This window comes from Trachypithecus francoisi, unplaced genomic scaffold, assembly GCF_009764315.1.
Source record: "Trachypithecus francoisi isolate TF-2019V2 unplaced genomic scaffold, Tfra_2.0 Contig00156, whole genome shotgun sequence".
NCBI classification, from domain to species: domain Eukaryota; kingdom Metazoa; phylum Chordata; class Mammalia; order Primates; family Cercopithecidae; genus Trachypithecus; species Trachypithecus francoisi.
Window position 1 is genome coordinate 65002 of NW_022680493.1, and position 17729 is coordinate 82730.

Genomic DNA, 17729 nt, shown 5'->3' on the forward strand with positions numbered 1-17729 from the left:
AGCTGGACAAGACAAAACACAGTCTTTTCTGTAGGCAGTCCTAGGTCTGATGCCAAATCATAAAAGTTATTTAGTGGTGATAGAGTGAAAATCCAGTGAAACATAAATTTAGTTGCATGTTTCGTATGTCCAAAATCATCTTACTGCAAGAACTGCGACATTGCCTTCTCTGACCATATACAGGTCTAAAGTGGAGGATTTATGCTACTGAGAGTAACGAAAATGATGTTTAAAAAAAAAAAAAAAGTAGGTAAACATGTTTTCTCACCCCTAGGGTAAAACAACTTCGATGTGTGTACCACACTGTCTCCCCAATGCTCCCCAGCAAGACTGAGCCCAGGCTGCCCAGAGGGGTACCCTGCCTATCAACCCCTCCTCTTCTGGTTTCCTTCCCATCCCTGAATCACTTCTTCACTCCCCTACTGGTAGTTCTTGGGATCATCTCCAAAGTACTAGCATTCCAAATCCTTGTGACAGTGTCTGCTCTGGGGGAAGCCAACCTAATGCACTCCTCCTATTTTCTAATGATATCATTTCATTTAGGTAAGTTAACCTCCTACTGCTTCCCAATTTCATTATGTCATGGCACAAAGATAAAATTCTAATATTTGCAGAACACATGGGGGTAAATCTGAGGGGAGGCCTATGAGGAGCTTGGTGAAAAAACTTTCCTTATGTTTTCTTTATAATTATATATAATAATATAAATAAAAAACAAAGTATTGGGGAAAATAATGTTGATTTTGGCTACATATCCAAGTAGAATATTTTTAGATTTTTTTCATGAGGAAATTGAGTATATTTCTGTAAATATAACCTTTATGACATTAAGGTTTCATGATAAAATAGCTATACAATCTCTAAGATTTTTTTTTTTTAATGAGAGACAGGGTCTCACTATGTTACCCAGGCTGGTCTCAAACTCTTGGCCTCAAGGAGTCCTCCAGCCTCAGCCTCCCAAAGTGCTGGAATTACAGGTGTGAACCACCACACACAGTTTCTGATTAAGTTTTTTTTTTTTTTTTAAGATGGAGTCTCACTCTGTCACCCAGACTGGAGTACAGTGGCATGATCTTGGCTCACTGCAACCTCCACCTCCCTGGTTCAAGCAATTCTCCTGCCTCAGCCTCCCCCATAGCTGGGATTACAGGCATGTGCCACCATGCCCGGCTAATTTTTGTATTTTTAGTAGAGACGGGGTTTTGCCATGTTGGCAAAGGCTGATATCGAACTTCTGACCTCAGGTGACCCACCCACCTCTGCCTCCCAAAATGCTGGGATTACAGGCGTGAGCCACCGCATGGGCCTGATTAAGATTTTTTAATGATAATCTTTTCAAATTCTTGGTAATCATACCTGTAATTGGGACACCAGTTGAGCAGTTCTGTTCTATACATTATAGTGTAAACATGATGATGTATCCATAGACTACACCCTGTAAATTCACTTTACAATCTTCCAACTATAATTTACACTCTATTATTTTCAACTCCCACTTTTAGGACTGGTTAACTTCTCCCACTATGTGCTGATTTCTTGAATCTAACTCTTAACTCTTTCAAGGATCTAATTTTTAAGAGTTTAGGAGATGATTACTATAATCCCAAGCTCTGACATTCGTATCATTGGTGGTTTGTGTGAAAATTTTATTTCAATTCGGCAATGCTGATCTGTGTAAATCACAGATCTTACAGTGGTCTATCCTAAAACTTCTCATAAACATTAAGAAGAAAGGCACAGGAATGCCTTCTAACTTACCCTGCTTTGCCTTCCACCACCTCTTTAGTCCCAGCCTTGTACCAGCAATATTGAACTTCTTACCCTTCCCCCACCTCAATACATCAGTATATTGAGTTCCTTGATGTTCATGCTATTCTCTCTGGAATGTTATTCTTTCTCCCTAATTCACTCTTGCCCCCTCCAATCCAATCACACTGCAACTAAAAAAACTATTTCACACACCTGTAATCCCAGCACTTTAGGAGGCCGAGGCAGGAAGACTGCTTGAGACCAGAAGTTTGAGACCAGGCTGGGCAACAAAGTGAGACCCCGTCTCTATAAAAAAATAAATAAATAACTTAGCCAGGCACGGTGGTATGTGCCTGTCATCCTGGCTACTTGTGAGACTGAGGAAAGAGGACTGCTTGAGCCCAGAAGTCCAAGATTGCAGTAAGTCATGATTATGCCACTCCAGCCCTCCAGCCCAGGCAACAGGGCGATACCCTGTGTCTAAAAAAAAATAAAAATAAAAAATAAGAAGGGAAAAAGTATTTTTCAAAACACAAACAAACCTGGTCATGTCACTCCCCTGCTTAAATCTTTTACCAATGCTCAATCAAATTAAGAATAAACTCTCTTGTTTGGTCAGTTTTACAGAAGTTCTTGTCCATCTCTCTAATCTCATCTACCACTCTCTCCTTGCCTATTTTGCCCCATCACTGGGCCTTTCCTTCAATTTTTTTTTTTTTTTTTTGAGACGGAGTCTCGCTCTGTTGCCCGGGCTGGAGTGCAGTGGCGGGATCTCAGCTCACTGCAAGCTCCGCCTCCCAGGTTGACGCCATTCTCCTGCCTCAGCCTCCCGAGAAGCTGGGACTACAGGCGCCCGCCACCTCGCCCGGCTAGTTTCTTTTTTTTGTATTTTTTAGTAGAGACGGGGGTTTCACAGTGTTAGCCAGGATGGTCTCGATCTCCTGACCTCGTGATCCACCCGTCTCGGCCTCGCAAAGTGCTGGGATTACAGGCTTGAGCCACCGCGCCCGGCCCCTTCAATTTCTTAAACCCACTCAGTCAAGAATCTTGGGTCGAAACTTAGAAACTTCTCTGGCTACTTTAAAGACTGATGGGGCTGCCTTCTGCACCATCTCCAAACCATAACAACCTTATAGTATCTGGGCCCTCAATCTCACAATCACAGACGGGCAACAGTAGTTCCCAGAACAGGAGGGCCTGGGCTCTTGGCACTGTCAGACCAGCTCCTCTTACTCGTCAAGTGGGAGAGACATGGCTATAGGAGCCCACACAGATACCCAAATCCCGTAATCTCAGGGCCTTGGCCTCCAGTCAGATGAAACCAAAACAACTCTAGCTCTCCATTGGCTGGTACATTCATTCATTCATTCAACTCTGAGCAACTTCTATATGTCAGGAATCACTCTAGGAGCTGGGGCTACCACGGTGAACAAAACAAAGTTCCTGCTTTTGCCAGGCGTGGTGGCTCACGCCTGTAATCCCAGCACTTTGGGAGGCTGAGGCGGGTGGATCACCTGAGGTCAGAAGTTCAAGACCAGCCTGGTCAACATGGTGAAACCCCGTCTCTACTAAATATACAAAAATTAGCCAGGCGTGGTGGCAGGCACCTGTAATCCCAGCTACTTAAGAGGCTGAGGCAGGAGAATCGCTTGAACCTGGGAGGCAGAGGTTGCAGTGAGCCGAGATCACGCCATTGGGCTCCAGCCTGGGCAACAAGAGTGAAACTTCGTTCCAAAAAAAAAAAAAAAGTTCCTGCTTTCAAGGAGCTTACAGTCTGAACAGGTGAGGCAGACCATAAGCAAAGAAAGATATAGGTCTTGTGAGGGTAAATGCTACAAAGAAAAAATGAGTGGGATACAGAACGTGGTGAGGATGGCCGGGTGTGGTGACTAATGCCTGTAATCCCAGCACGTTGGGAGGCCAAGGCAGGTGGATTGCCTGAGCTCAGGAGTTCAAGACCAGCCTAGACAACATAGTGAAACCCCTTTTTTACTAAAAAGTACAAAAATTAGCAGAGCGTGGTAGTGCATGACTGTAATCCCAGTTACTTGGGAACCTGAGAGGGAGAGGTTGCAGTGAGCTGAGATTGTGCCACTGCACTACAGCCTTGGTGACAGAATAAGACTCCGTCTCAAAAAAAAAAGAAAAAAAAAGTGGTGAGAATGTCTTGGTAGTGTGGAAGGCCTCTCTTAAGCACACACCTGAAAGAAGTCGTCATGTGGATATCTGGGTGAAATGAGGAACCATTAAAGAATTTTAATCAGTGGCGTGCCATATTTTTTAAAAGGTTACTCTAATTATTTGATGGCACCAGGATCTTAAAGAGAGGAAATGGTTTCCAGTTCTGCATTTCTTTAAAATGTATCCATTCATCAAACACTTAGAGTGCCTTCTCTGTGTCAGGCAGTGGGGTCCATGTTGAGTCAACAAGCCAGACACAGCCCCTCCCTTTAAGGAGCTTTCAGTCTAGTGAGGACAGTTGCAGCACACGTTCACCTTTCACAGCCTCAGCACTGAGCCGTTCCACTCTCCTGAACTTGCAGTCTCCTTACTGCTAGTCTTTCCAATATTGCATTGCTGCTTTCTCCCATTTGTCTTTCTTACTGCACTTCAGACTGGACGTCCAGTGGCATTTTCCTGAGCATGGTTTGGTTCCTCTTGACAACAAATTTGAATGTCTACACATTTACACCATTCAGACAACCCTGAGACACTCCTACTTTGTCATTCTTTTCACAAGCAAAGCTCCAGCTCTCTATGTCAAAATAATACAATTTCATCAACTGTCTTCACCATACTTTTAACCACAGTAAAACTTCTGCTTTCATAGAATAACATTGCTCCTAAATTATGAGGTCTATAACAAAAATTTTAACCACTCTCGAAAGGGCTTTGATTCACAAGAGACCTTACTTTCAACCTGTGTGACTTCTTGGATATTTTAGAGAGAGAAGATATAGCATATGTGATTAAAGAAAAAAAAAAACACAAATTTTTTAAGAAAATGTACATTTAGCCTTTCTCTCTGTGGTAGCCAATTACTTTAGTAGACCTAATTGATTCTCGTACCTTTCAGAATTCCTACCCTTGCGTAGGCCCCTTCCACATTGACTGGACTTGGCTAAGTGACTGGCTTTTGCCAATGGCACATTAACAAGCACAATGCAAGCAGAGCCTTAATAAATGCTTACACATCGTGGCCTATCCTCTTGGGGTGCTGCTGTTCAAAGGATCCAGCTGCCATGCTGTAAGCCCAACTTAGCCACATGAAAGAGAACTGAGGTCCCAGCAGAGCTCCCAGGCAGTAACAGCCAGTATATGACTGACCCAGCTTGGAAGTGGGTCCTCCAGCCCTAGGGAAGCCACCCTAGCAGTTGCTACACAGAACAGAGATGTACTATCCAGGCTAAGCCCTGCCCCAACTGCGGAATTCTGAGCAATGATTGTTACCTTAAGTCCCCAATTTTGAGGGCAGCTTGCTAAACAGCATTAGATAACCAGAACACTCCCTGTTTAAAAAAAGGGTGAGGGCACTATTCCTACCATGTTCTGGAAGTCATAAGACTGTCTGAAATCTGGGTCAAGGCTCAACTTCCTAATAGAAGAGTTGCCTTATATACTTGTGTAAATGTTAAGTTTAATGTCTGTGTCCCACTCATCCGTAAGCTCCATGAGAAAAAGGATTGTGTCTGTCACAGTCAACATTGTTTTACTGACCTAGAAAAGACCCTGACATATAGTAGGTACTCAATCAATATTTTAGTAAGTCAATGTAATGTTGATTTACTAGGTCTACTATTTCCTCTGTTTGAATAAGATAGTGATTTCTATGACCATTATTATTATTAGGAAATATTTACATGTTTATTTACATGTAGATACTCTTCTGCACACTTCGTACATGTTAACTTATTTACTCTTCACAATAACTCTATGAGCTAGATACTATTATGATCCAATTTTACAGATAAGGAAATTGAGGCACAGAAAAAATAAGTAACTTGTTTGTGGTGGGGCCAGGATTCAGTTTCCAGAATTTGTATTGTTAGCTACTACAGTGCCTTTCCCAGTTTCCTGTCCTAGATCTGACAGTGCCATTGCTGTTGAAGAAAGAAAAAGGTAAAGTTACACAACAGAAGATGAACAGTTATCTTCATCACAACTTCTTCACAATGAAGACATCATCATGACTAGGCAGGTAGAAAGCTGCTCATGGGACCAAGATCCTGCTTCAAAATGCCTTTTCAATGTCAGTGATAACAGGGAGATGAAAGTCAGTAATGACAGGTCGGGGCAACCACCAGGAAGAAGGACTTTTACATCAGGCCTCACCCCTAGGGCTCTAACTCCAGCAGCTAAAAATAACAACTCCAACCTATGCACTCAACTCAACCCCAATCTCCCAAGAGGAGTGGAAAGAGCCCCTAGTCAGTAGCTGCTGATTTAGTGCAGAGTCCCTTTTAATGCTGGTACTACTGTGGCCTGTGTCTAGGTCTTCCCAATGCTCAGCACAGAAACTGATGGCAAAGGCCTACCCTGGCACCATTACCAGCCCTGCCTCTGCTCTGAGGGACAACCTGGATGTAGGATTCTAAGCCAATAGCACTCATAAGTTTTTTGTTTTTTTTTTTTTTTTTTTTTTTTGAGACGGAGTCTCGCTCTGTCGCCCAGGCTGGAGTGCAGTGGCCGGATCTCAGCTCACTGCAAGCTCCGCCTCCCGGGTTTACGCCATTCTCTCGCCTCAGCCTCCCGAGTAGCTGGGACTACAGGCGCCCGCCATCTCGCCCGCTAATTTTTTGTATATTTTAGTAGAGACGGGGTTTCACCGTGTTAGCCAGGATGGTCTCGATCTCCTGACCTCGTGATCCGCCCGTCTCGGCCTCCCAAAGTGCTGGGATTACAGGCTTGAGCCACCGCGCCCGGCCAACACTCATAAGTTTACCTGAGGACTGACCTCTCAGTGTGGTAAGTACAGGACTTTCTTGACGCACCACCACTAGCCACCACCAGCAAGTATGTACAAACACACACCCCTGGCCTCACTCCCATATTTGAAGAAGATGAGGGAAATTTAACACAAAAATATCTAAAGGACACTTTATTAGAAATCATGGTAGGTGGTAGAAAATGACAGTTTAACCCAACAGTAGAATAAATATTCCACAGCTGTACCACTTAACAGCTTAACAAAAGTATGCCTAGCTGGGGAGCAGGACATCCTTAACAAAAGTATGCCTAGCTGGGGAGCTAGAGTTCTTAACAAAAGGATGCATAGCTGGGGAGCAGAACATCAGGTCTTGGTAATCAGGGGAGTAGCCCTAGAGGGAGTCCTTAAACTGGGTCTTGTCCATTAGACATTCACTCAACAAACACTTCTTGACACGTGCTATATGCCAATTACTAAACCAGGTGCTGGAGATAAAACATTGTTAAGCCATGATCACCAAGACAGTCACCCTAGAAGCATTACTGTAGCTCAGCAAATTGCCCTTTGTTGTGCTTCCATCAGAGGCATCCCTCTGCACTGGTCACCCAGTCAGGGATACTGTCAAGGACACTGCTCCTGAAATAACACAATGTGCTCTTTATAAGCATCCCTGGGAGACATTCCAATCTGATCTCCATTCCAGGAATATTTTCACCTCTCCAGAGTACTGGATTTATGTTTTATCTTCAGATATCATGAATTGTGGGACCAATGAGATTGTCAGCTTAGAGACAAATTCATGGCCCAGCTGCAGCAAATGGGAAGGTCATTCTTCTGTGCATTTTAGCTTTGTCTCTGGTTCCATTTTGTTACTACCCGTGTTTTTATTTTCTTCATTCTCCACACTTTTAATGTATGGCATCTTGGGGTCTATTATCTCTGTTTATTTGTTGTATCCTTAGAAGTGGCTGTGAACCCTTCTGGAAGAAAGCATTGCCTTCAATGTTCATAATACAGTATACATATTTGCATAAATGCTATGATGGAGATGTGTACACTGGGTGATGTGGGAACACAAATAATAATGCCTTATAAATTATCAAAGGCATTAAAGAAGATCCTGCATAAGGGTCACTGCTTGAGTTGTATTTTCTTTTTTTTTGAGATGGAGCCTCACTCAATTGCCCAGGCTGGAGTGCAATGACGTGATCTCAGCTCACTGAACCTCCACCTCCCAGGTTCAAGTGATTCTCCTGCCTCAGCCTCCCAAGTAGCTGGGATTACAGCCACACACCACCATGCCTGGCTAATTTTTGTATTTTTAGTAGAGACAGGATTTCACCATGTTGGCCAGGCTGGTCTTGAACTCCTGGCCTCATGATCTGCCTGCCTCAGCCTCCCAAAGTGCTGGGATTACAGGTGTGAGCCACCACGCCCAGCCTGTATTTTCTTTTGTTCTGTGTTTTGTTGAGGATGTCACAACACACTAATCTTAAAACAAGGTTGCTGCCATATGCATCCAAGAAAACTTTTTTTTAACCTTACAGAGTAGATTTTGGTGTTATATCACGGGCTTATAGGACACCACTGAAGTTGTTTATAATTAATCAAAGCTATTTCCATGATAGTTTCATCAATTTTTTTCTGACAAGATTATGGGGCAAAACAATTCACATCTGCATCTGAATTTTTGTGCAGGGAAGGAAATTCAGATGAAATATCAAATAAGTTAGAATACATTTGACAACAAAGTGAGGTGAAGAATTAAAATAATTATCTAGAAGATGTATATACACAAAATGTTATCAACAGAATTTTTTTTAATAAATGATGCCAAATGGGATTTAGGAGTTTGTATTATTTAGACCAAAAGTCTGAGATTTTGAAGGGCTATTACAAGTCATTTTGTTTAGTCTTATATCTGTGCAGCAGTATTCTTCCTGAATTCTTTCTACTTTTCAGGTATATTCCCAACCTTGGAGTTTCCCATGATGGTGTGATTGCCTATGTGAGAACAGGGTGAAAGTACTGTTGCTGACACAACATCTGAAGTATGCTGAACCAGCAGATAATCTCTCAATACACTCAATTTTAGCTCCTTTTTTTCTTAAGTGTTTTAGCCATGTAAAAATTCATTTCAACAAACAGCACACAGAAGATCTCAAGAAATAGGTCAGGATCTCGTAAATGAAACATTCGAGTTTACAAAAAAGATAGCAATAAACGGCCGGGCGCGGTGGCTCAAGCCTGTAATCCCAGCACTTTGGGAGGCCGAGACGGGTGGATCACGAGGTCAGGAGATCGAGACCATCCTGGCTAACACAGTGAAACCCCGTCTCTACTAAAAAATACAAAAAACTAGCCGGCGAGGTGGCGGGCGCCTGTAGTCCCAGCTACTCCGGAGGCTGAGGCAGGAGAATGGCATAACCCGGGAGGCGGAGCTTGCAGTGAGCTGAGATCCGGCCACTGCACTCCAGCCTGGTGACAGAGCGAGACTCTGTCTCAAAAAAAAAAAAAAAAAAAAAGATAGCAATAAACATGTTTACTGCACATCCTTTCACCCTTCAGTAGTATAAAACATTACAACCATCTTCCTTTACGTTTAAAAAAATAAAGGAAAGAAAAAGTAAACCAAACGTGCCTCACGACTTCTTTCAGCTCTCTACCAGGCCTGGAGCTTTAAAGACAACACTATTTTGTCTCTGTACTGAGGAAAATTGTAGACTTTTAACTTAGAGTGACTAAATAGAATGCATTACTCTCCCCCTCCTCATTTTTTCAGAATTAAAAAAAAACATAAAAACAAAACTATCTAAAAAGTACTCACTGCTAAGAAGAAAGTCTACTCTGAGCTCAGCAATTAGGCACTCTGATGTTTGTTAGAGGAGGGCAGCCCAGGCAGGCAGAAAAATCACTGGACTGTGTAGTACTGGGCTGGACGTTTTGAGAAGGCAGGCACCATCTCCGCTTTTTCACAACTATATGCCCAGTACCTGGCACAAATTCTGGCACAGTGCGTATTCATTCATGATTTATTGAGTACCAACTCTGTACCAGGCAGTGTTCTAGATGCTTAGGATATATTATAAAACAAAACAGACAAAAATTTCTGCCTAAAAAGAAAACTATTCCTCTATTCATAATACTTTGGACCAAATGTCAAGGGTGGAGGGGCTTCAAACCAAGCAATTCTCTAGTTCTTTGTAGACACCAATTGGGTATCCTACAATTTAATTCAATGCGGACACTAATTATCCAACATTATTGCATATCCCACAGGTTAAGGGCTCAGTCTCACAAGACTGTCCCCAACTTGAGATACCAACAGCAAGTCCAGGGTCTCCTGTACTTCTGATAGACTGGCTATGAATGGGGGTGTCTTCATGTATTTGAGCTGTTATAACATGCCATTAACTGGGGAGCTTACAAACACCAAAACTTATTTCTCAGTTGTATAAGCTGCGAAGTCCAGGATCAAAGCACCAGATGAATGGGTGTCTGGTGAGGGCCTCTTTCCTGGTTTGTAGACAGAGCTGTGTCCTCACGTGGCAGAAGGGACTCACAAGCTCTCCTGGATTTCTTTTATAAGGCCACTAATCCCATGACGCAGTCACTTCCCAAAGGCCCCATCTCTGAATACCATCAACTTGCGGATTTCCAATTTATGAAGTCTGATAGGATACAAACATTCAGACCACAGCACAGAGATTCCCACAACCGCCTCCTTAGGTTCAATAATTTGCTAGAACAGCTCACAGAACTTAGAAATAACTTTTACATTTCTCAGTTTGGGGAAGGGATATGGATCTTCAAAAGGCCCTCTCCAGGAGCTCAATCCTTCCAACACCAACCTGGAAGCTCTCCAAGCCCTTTGGTTAGGGTTTTTTTAAATTGAGGCTTCATTATGTAAGCATGATTGATTAAGTCATTGCCCACCGGTAATCTCCTGCCCCTCTCTCCTCCCTGGAGGTCATGGCTCGAGGCTGAAAGTCCCAACCCTCCAATCACATGGTTAGTTCCCCTAGCAACCAGCGCCCCCTCTTCCCCCCTCCCCGCCATTCTTCGGGGCTCTCCAAAAGTCACTTCATTAATATAAACTCGGATGTGATTGAAAGGGGCTTGTTATGAATAACAAGATACCACTTTCACTCTCATCATTTAGGAAATTTCAACGGTTTTAGGACCTCTGGCCAGGAGTCAGAAATGAAAACCAAAATTTTATTTTTCATTTAATTTTTTTTTTTGAGATGAAGTCTCGCTCTGTCACCCAGGCTGGAGTGCAGTGGCACGATCTCGGCTCACTACAACCTCCACCTGCTGGGTTCACGTGATTCTTCTGCCTCAGTCTCCTGAGTAGCTGGGACTACAGGCACGTGCCACTTCCTCTTGGCTAATTTTTGTATTTTTGGTAAAGATGAGGTTTCACCATCTCTACTAAGATGGGAGGCCGAGGCGGGTGGATCACCTGAGGTCAGGAGTTCGAGACCAGCCTGACCAACATGGTGAAACCCTATCTCTACTAAAAATACAAAAATTAGCCAGATGTGGCAGGTGCCTGTAATCCCAACTACGTGGGAGGCTGAGGCAGGAGAATCGCTTGAACCCAGGAGGCAGAGGTTGCAGTGAGCCGAGATTGTGCCATTGCACTCCAGCCTGGGGCACAAGAGCAAGACTTCGTCTCAAAAAAAAAAACAAAAAAAAAGACATGTACTTGCCCGGGCACTGTGGCTCACGCCTATAATCCCAGCACTCCGGCAGGCCGAGGTGGGTGGATCACGAGGTCAGGAGCTCAAGACCAGCCTGGCCAACATAGTGAAACCCCGTCTCTACTAAAAATACAAAAAATTAGCCAGGCATGGTGGCAGACACCTGTAATCCCAGCTACTGGGGAGGCTGAGGCAGGAGAATCGCTGGAACCTGGGAGGCGGAGGTTGCAGTGAGCCAAGATCGCGCCACTGCACTCCAACCTGGGCGAAAGTGCAAGACTGTCTCAAAAAAGAAAAAAAAAGTATGTACTCCTCAAAACTGTTAAGGTCCTTAAAAATAAGTGAAGTCTGAGAAATTGTCACAGTCAAGATGAGACTAAGGGGACATGACAACTCAAAGTAATGTGGTGTCATGGGTGGGATCCTGGAACAGAAAAGGGAAAAACTAAGGAAACCCAAATGAAGAACGAACTTTAGTTAATAATAATGTATTAACGTTGATTAACTAACTAGTTGTGGGAACTGTATCATTTTAATGTAAATTTTAACAATAGGGAAGACGGAATGCTGAATAATGGGAACTCTGCACTATCCTGCCAACTTTTCTGCAAATCTAAAACTACCCTTAAATAAAAAGTTTAGTTTAAAAAAAATGACGGGTGGTGAGTGGGGGTAGGAATGAAGGAGAGTTCATAAAGACTGAAATTGTATGGAGTCAGAGAGGTAAGAGAAGAACAAATTGGTGCTACTCAAAAAATAAATAAATAAATAAAAATCTGGCCCCAGTTAATTAAAAACTAAATATTCCAAGAAATTTAAATTTATACAAACATAAAAAACAGCATTTTAGTTAGGATTTACTTTCCACTTTGTGCTGATAAAAATTTTTTTTTGTAATAGTAGCTCAGTTTTATTTTCTGTGGTAACAAACATTTAAGAACCAGATAAAACAAGGGGCCCCTGAGTATCCTAAGGCCAGTACAGGCTGACCATGACGCCCTCCCAGGAAAGTAGCAACTATGGGAATTCCCTGCCCTAGGGAAGAATGGATGCACTGCCTAGGAGGAGACGCAAGGTTAGACCTCGCCCCATTTTCCCAGACCAGGCTTAGTGGGAAATGGGGGGCCCAAAGTGCTGCATGGTCTGCACCACCAGAGAAAGATAGTCGAGAAAGTTGATAACGGAAATTCGGAGCAGGCGACAGTCTTCAGCTTCCCAGCGGACGACCAAGATCCTGCCGCTCACTGGGAGATTCTTCCCAACCACCCTTTGGTGGGGCTCAGCATCTGGAGCCAGGGACCCACGGGCAATTTCCGCCTCTAAGGGGGTCGGGAGAGGCACGCTGAGGGTGAATATGTGCGGCCGCATTCCTGGCCCCCTGGCCACAGACGTGGCGTCTCTGCCAGGACCTGAGGCGTGAGGTGGGGGAGCTCCGCCGGCTGGAGCTGCCGCTGTCTCTGCGCCACCGGGGCAGCTGTGGTCGCCCTGGCTATCCCCGCAGTTGGCGCTTCCGCCTGCGTCTGCATCCGCGTGTCGCATAACCCGCCGCCGCCGCCGCTCTGACTCCTTTTCTTTTAAATTAAAGAAAAAAGTATAGGTGTAGTTCTACTCATTCAAACCTGGACTCACCTTTCCCTTCACCCAATTTTGCTCCTACCCTGGCCTCTTCCTCCTTCTGAGCTCCCTACCCCAGGAAGGGCATCTCCAACCATCCTGTTGCTCAAGCCAGAAAGCTGGAAGTCATTCCGCCTCCTCCCCACCTATGCATCCTCACCACGACTCTACCCGAAGACTTTATATGTTTTTATATTTGTATTTATTTTTCTCCCTCTCCATTTCTTCTATTCGGGCCTCATCACTTCTGATCTGATCGCTCACCATAAAAACCTGCTAAGAATCCAACCTTCACATTGGCACCCAACTGATTATTCTGAAATGTAAATGTAATCAAATCGGCTGTAAAACAAGGGTTACACTAAGGATTACAATATGGTAACATTTGTAGTGTTTAGCATAGCGCCTGACAGGTCCTCACAAAAGTGAAAAGATGAGGAAAGAGAAACGAAAAGAAACAAAAAGTCAGCTGTTACAGGTTATATCACCCCATCCCTAAAATCCCCCAGTGTCTCTCAAGAGCCTTCAAAATAAAATTCAAACATTTTAGCATAATGCCCCAGCCCTTATTATTTGGCTCCTGCCAGGCCTCCAGCCATCTCCAGCTACCTCTATGAACACTTATGGCCATGTGGTTATTCAAAGTTATTGGTCAGGCGTGGGGGCTCATGCCTGTAATCCCAGCACTTTGGGAGGCCGAGGCAGGTGGATCACCTGAGGTTGGGAGTTCAAGACTAGCCTGGCCAACATGGAGAAACTCTGTCGCTACTAAAAAATACAAAATTAGCCAGGCGTGGTGGTGCATGCCTGTAATCCCAGCTACTCGGGAGGCTGAGGCAGGAGAATCACTTGAAACCGAGAGGCAGAGGTTGCAGTGAGCCAAGATGGCTCCATTGCACTCCAGCCTGGGCAAAAAGAGAGAAACTCCATCTCCAAAAAAAAAAAAAAAGAAAGTATGAAGTATCCCACTGAAAAAAAATATAATGGTAAGAAAAGAAGCCATCCATGACAGCAACAATAAAAAATGCCTAGTAACACATTTAAGAAGAAATGATGAGGACCTAGTTTAAAAAATGAAGAAAGTAAATATACAGTTATATGTTCATGAGTAGGAAGATTCAACATTTTAAACATGTTAATTCTCTCCAAACTGATACATAAAATCACTGTAATCACAATAAAACTCACAATGGGATTTGGGGGGAATCTGCCAGAAATATTCCCAAGTTCCTCTGGAAGAATAAACATACTCAAAAAATGCAAGGAATATTCTAAAAAGCAAGAACAATGAAGGGAAGTAGTACCACGTAGTTCAGTGGAAATTAAGTATACCTTAAAAGTGGTGGCCAGGTGTGGTGGCTCACGCCTGTAATACCAGCACTTTGGGAGGCCAAGGCAAGAGAACTGCTTGAGCCCAGGAGTTCAAGAACAGCCTGGGCAACATAGGAAGACCCTGTCTCTACACACACACACACACACAAAAGTTGGGGGGCACATTTCATGTTAGTCAGGAAAAATAAGATTAGTATTAGACAAACTAGCTTGCCATTTAGAGAAAAATAAAGATCAGTTACTTACAAATAATCCTCAGTCCTTACACCAAAATAACTTCTAGATGGAATAAAAAATGTTAAGTTTAAAATGGAACAATGATTCCAGATGCAGTGGCAGGTGTCTGTAGTCCCAAGTACTGAAGAGGCTGAGGCAGGAGAATCACTTGAGCCTAGGAGTTGGAGTCCAGCCTGGGCAACACATCAAGGCTGTTAATTAAAAACAAACAAAAAAGGAAACAAAGTATTAGACGTAACCTGTAAACCTGGGACAATAGATTTATATCTATAATGCTAGACTGGTAAACGGGAAGGTGGAGAGAAGAAAAAGGCCAAAAAGGAAGAGTCACAACTTATCTACATAAAAATTAAAATCTTTATATGACCCAAAAATATATATATAGATACTAAGTAAAAAGCTAACAATATACTAAGGAAAATAATTATAACACACGACAGACTAATATCTATCCCTAAAAGTGCCATTATTAAAATAGTGGTATTATACCACAGAAAAATGGTAAAATAATATGAACAGTTGACAGGAGAGTCAGTAAACATTTAAAACATGGTTAAACTTACTAATAAAGAAACTCGAAACAAAAAAATATCACTTTTTATCTCCAAGTTTAGCAAAGATTTTCACAACAAAAGGTAGAATCCCTCATACTGGCAAGGCCTACTCACACACTGCTGGAAGCAGTTACAAACCAATATGGAAACTTATTTATTACAATTTTAAATCTGCATTCATGTTGACTCAGCAATTTCAATTCTAGCTGTCCATCCAACAGAAATACTTGCATGAATACTCAAAGCTGTATTTGCTAATTTCTCTGCAGCAGTTTGTAAAACACTGGAAATTGCTGAAATGTTCATCAGTAGGGGAATTATGGTGCCTGCATGCTATGTCATTAAAAATAACAAGGTAGATTAATAATCCTAACATAGTAAGATGACAAAGTGAAAAGGGCAAGTTGTAAAAAGCTTGTATGATCCCATTTCTATACAAACGAAGACCATACACAAAGTTATTGCTAGTTTTTTTTTTTATTTTACGTAAGAATGCTTCTTAAAACTGTTAACTTTTTTGTTAGTTTCGTTTTTAGACAGGGTATTGCTCTGTCGCGCAGGCTGAGGTGCAGTGGTGCAATCACCACTCACTGCAGCCTTGACCTCCCAGGTCCATCTTCCTGCCTCAGCCTCCCAAGCAGCTGGGAGTACAGGCCCACAGCACCACAGCAACTCTAATTTTTGTAGAAACGAAGTCTTACTATGTTGCCCAGGCTGGTCTCAAACTCCAGAACTCAAGGGATCCGCCTGCCTAGGCCTCCCAGTGCTGAGAGTACAGGCTTGAGCCACCATGCACCCCTTACTCTTCCTTTATTAGCATTTAACACTCAACTGTTTATGTTTCTAGTTCCCTATGTTGTGAGCTGCTTGAAGGCAGGGACCATGACTCACGTGATTTTTTTTTTTTTTTCCTGAGACTCAACAGTCTCGCTCTGTCACCCAGGTAGGAGTGTAGTGGCGCCATCTCTGCTCACTGCAACCTCCGCCCCCCAGGTTCAAGCGATTCTCCTGCCACAGCCTCCCGAGTAGGTGGGACTACAGGCACATGCCACCATATCTCGCTAATTTTTTCTATTTTTAGTAGAGAGGGGTTTCACCATGTTGGCCGGGCTGGCCTAGAACTCCTGATCCCAGGTGATCCGCCCACCTCGGCCTCCTAAAGTGCTGGAATTACAGGCGTAAGCCACGGTGCCCAGCCTGACTTATGTGATTTTTGTATTACAAAGCCCTAGTACACTGCCTGGTAATATCAGACGTTTACTAAGGGTTGGTTTAAACTAAAAACGTTATACCAGAAGTGATACTTGAGAAGGCAACACACCTAAGATTAAAAAAAATCAGGTGTCTGTCAGCCAAAGCAAAAGCACACAAAGGTGAAAAGGTGTATATGGGAAACTACAGATAGTTCTGTCACTGGAATGCAGTTAAAATTAATGAAAGAGGAAAGGCTGAAGAGGCAGCATGACCATGCTTCCAAGGATAAAGTTCAAAATTCTTAGCGTAGCATATACACCAACAAAGGCATGCCCTAACTAGCTCTGAAGCCTCACCTCCGGCTATTCTAGCTCCCTTAGCTCTGGATATATCCAATTAGTTCCAGTTTCCTAAAAACACCATATTCTTCCAAACCTTAGTATAGCCTTCCCCTGTGCTTTGTCCATTGCTCTTCTCCCATTTTCAAAACTCGGCTCAATTGCCACTTTTCCCAAGGAAACTCTCTGATCTATCACGTCTAATAGGAGGCTCTCCGTCCTGACTTCTACCTCATGGTTTCCCTGGCAGTCTGTTGACTTGTTGGCTTTTCACTGAAGTCTAACTGGGGTTTTTCAACTCTGCATCTCCTGTTTTGTTTTCGTTTTAAATCGAGACGGGGTTTCACCATGTTGCTCGGGCTGGTATCAAACTTCCAGCTCAAGCAATCAGTCCACGCTGGCGTCCCAAAGTTCTGGGATTACACGCGTGAGCCACTGAGCCTGGCAAACTCCATCTTTCTTGGTGCTAGATACTGACGTATCTGTTGTGCCCCTGGATAAAGAAACGGACCCCAATTCCCATTCAGCCCCCGTGGTACCATTTTAAAGTCCAAGGTCTCACGTTGCAGATTGTACATCCAGGTTCACTGACCCGTAAAATCTAAAAGTTAGGTCAAATAATTAAACAAATTGTTTTAGACACTCTTGCTGCTACTCTGTAGCCAAACTGGGTGAAAACCTGACCAGAGAGGTCCACGGCCCTCCGTGCATCAAAGACGGTTCAAACGTTTCACTGATTAGGTCAGTCCCAGACACTCTGCGCTCAATCTGCAGGAGTCAGCGAGGTCCAGGACAGATAACATGTGTCTAGGGGCCTGGACTTGCACAAAGAGCCCTAAAAACTTCACAATTTGGTGAATTAAGCCGCCTTGGACCGCGCGTGAAAAGCAGCAAGACCCAAGGCGTATGCTATTGGTCTGGGGACTAGACCCACCTGGCTCAAGCATTTCTTGCTCAGTGGGTTCCCTGAAAGAGGCGCCCATAGGAGGGTGGGAGGGGGGCAAGACTGTTTCAAGAGCTTTCCCCGTTCACACAGCTCCAGCTGGATCACTGTACCCGAGCCCTTCCCGCCCTCGCG

General features: G+C 43.6%; 2 protein-coding genes across 3 annotated transcripts in view; both read right to left on the reverse strand.

Annotated features, from left to right (window-relative positions):
- APTX (aprataxin) overlaps positions 1-14697 on the reverse strand; it is a 52725-nt gene extending 38028 nt beyond the window's left edge. The window contains exon 1 of the mRNA XM_033186918.1: positions 14575-14697. The gene's annotated coding sequence lies outside the window, so the exon portion shown is untranslated. The remainder of the gene's footprint in view (positions 1-14574) is intronic.
- LOC117069243 (EKC/KEOPS complex subunit LAGE3-like) lies at positions 12267-17700 on the reverse strand. 2 transcript variants are annotated; one of them, XM_033187282.1, is made up of 2 exons: positions 17586-17700; positions 12267-12953 (listed from the first exon to the last, which is right to left on the reverse strand). In XM_033187282.1, exons 1-2 carry the CDS (start codon positions 17632-17634, stop codon positions 12490-12492), a joined length of 513 nt encoding a protein of 170 aa, XP_033043173.1. In that variant the 5' UTR covers positions 17635-17700; the 3' UTR covers positions 12267-12489. The 2 variants fall into 2 exon arrangements, with proteins under 2 accessions (XP_033043173.1, XP_033043255.1); XM_033187364.1 differs by lacking the exon at positions 17586-17700 and adding an exon at positions 14575-14714.
- Positions 17701-17729: the final 29 nt, after the last annotated feature.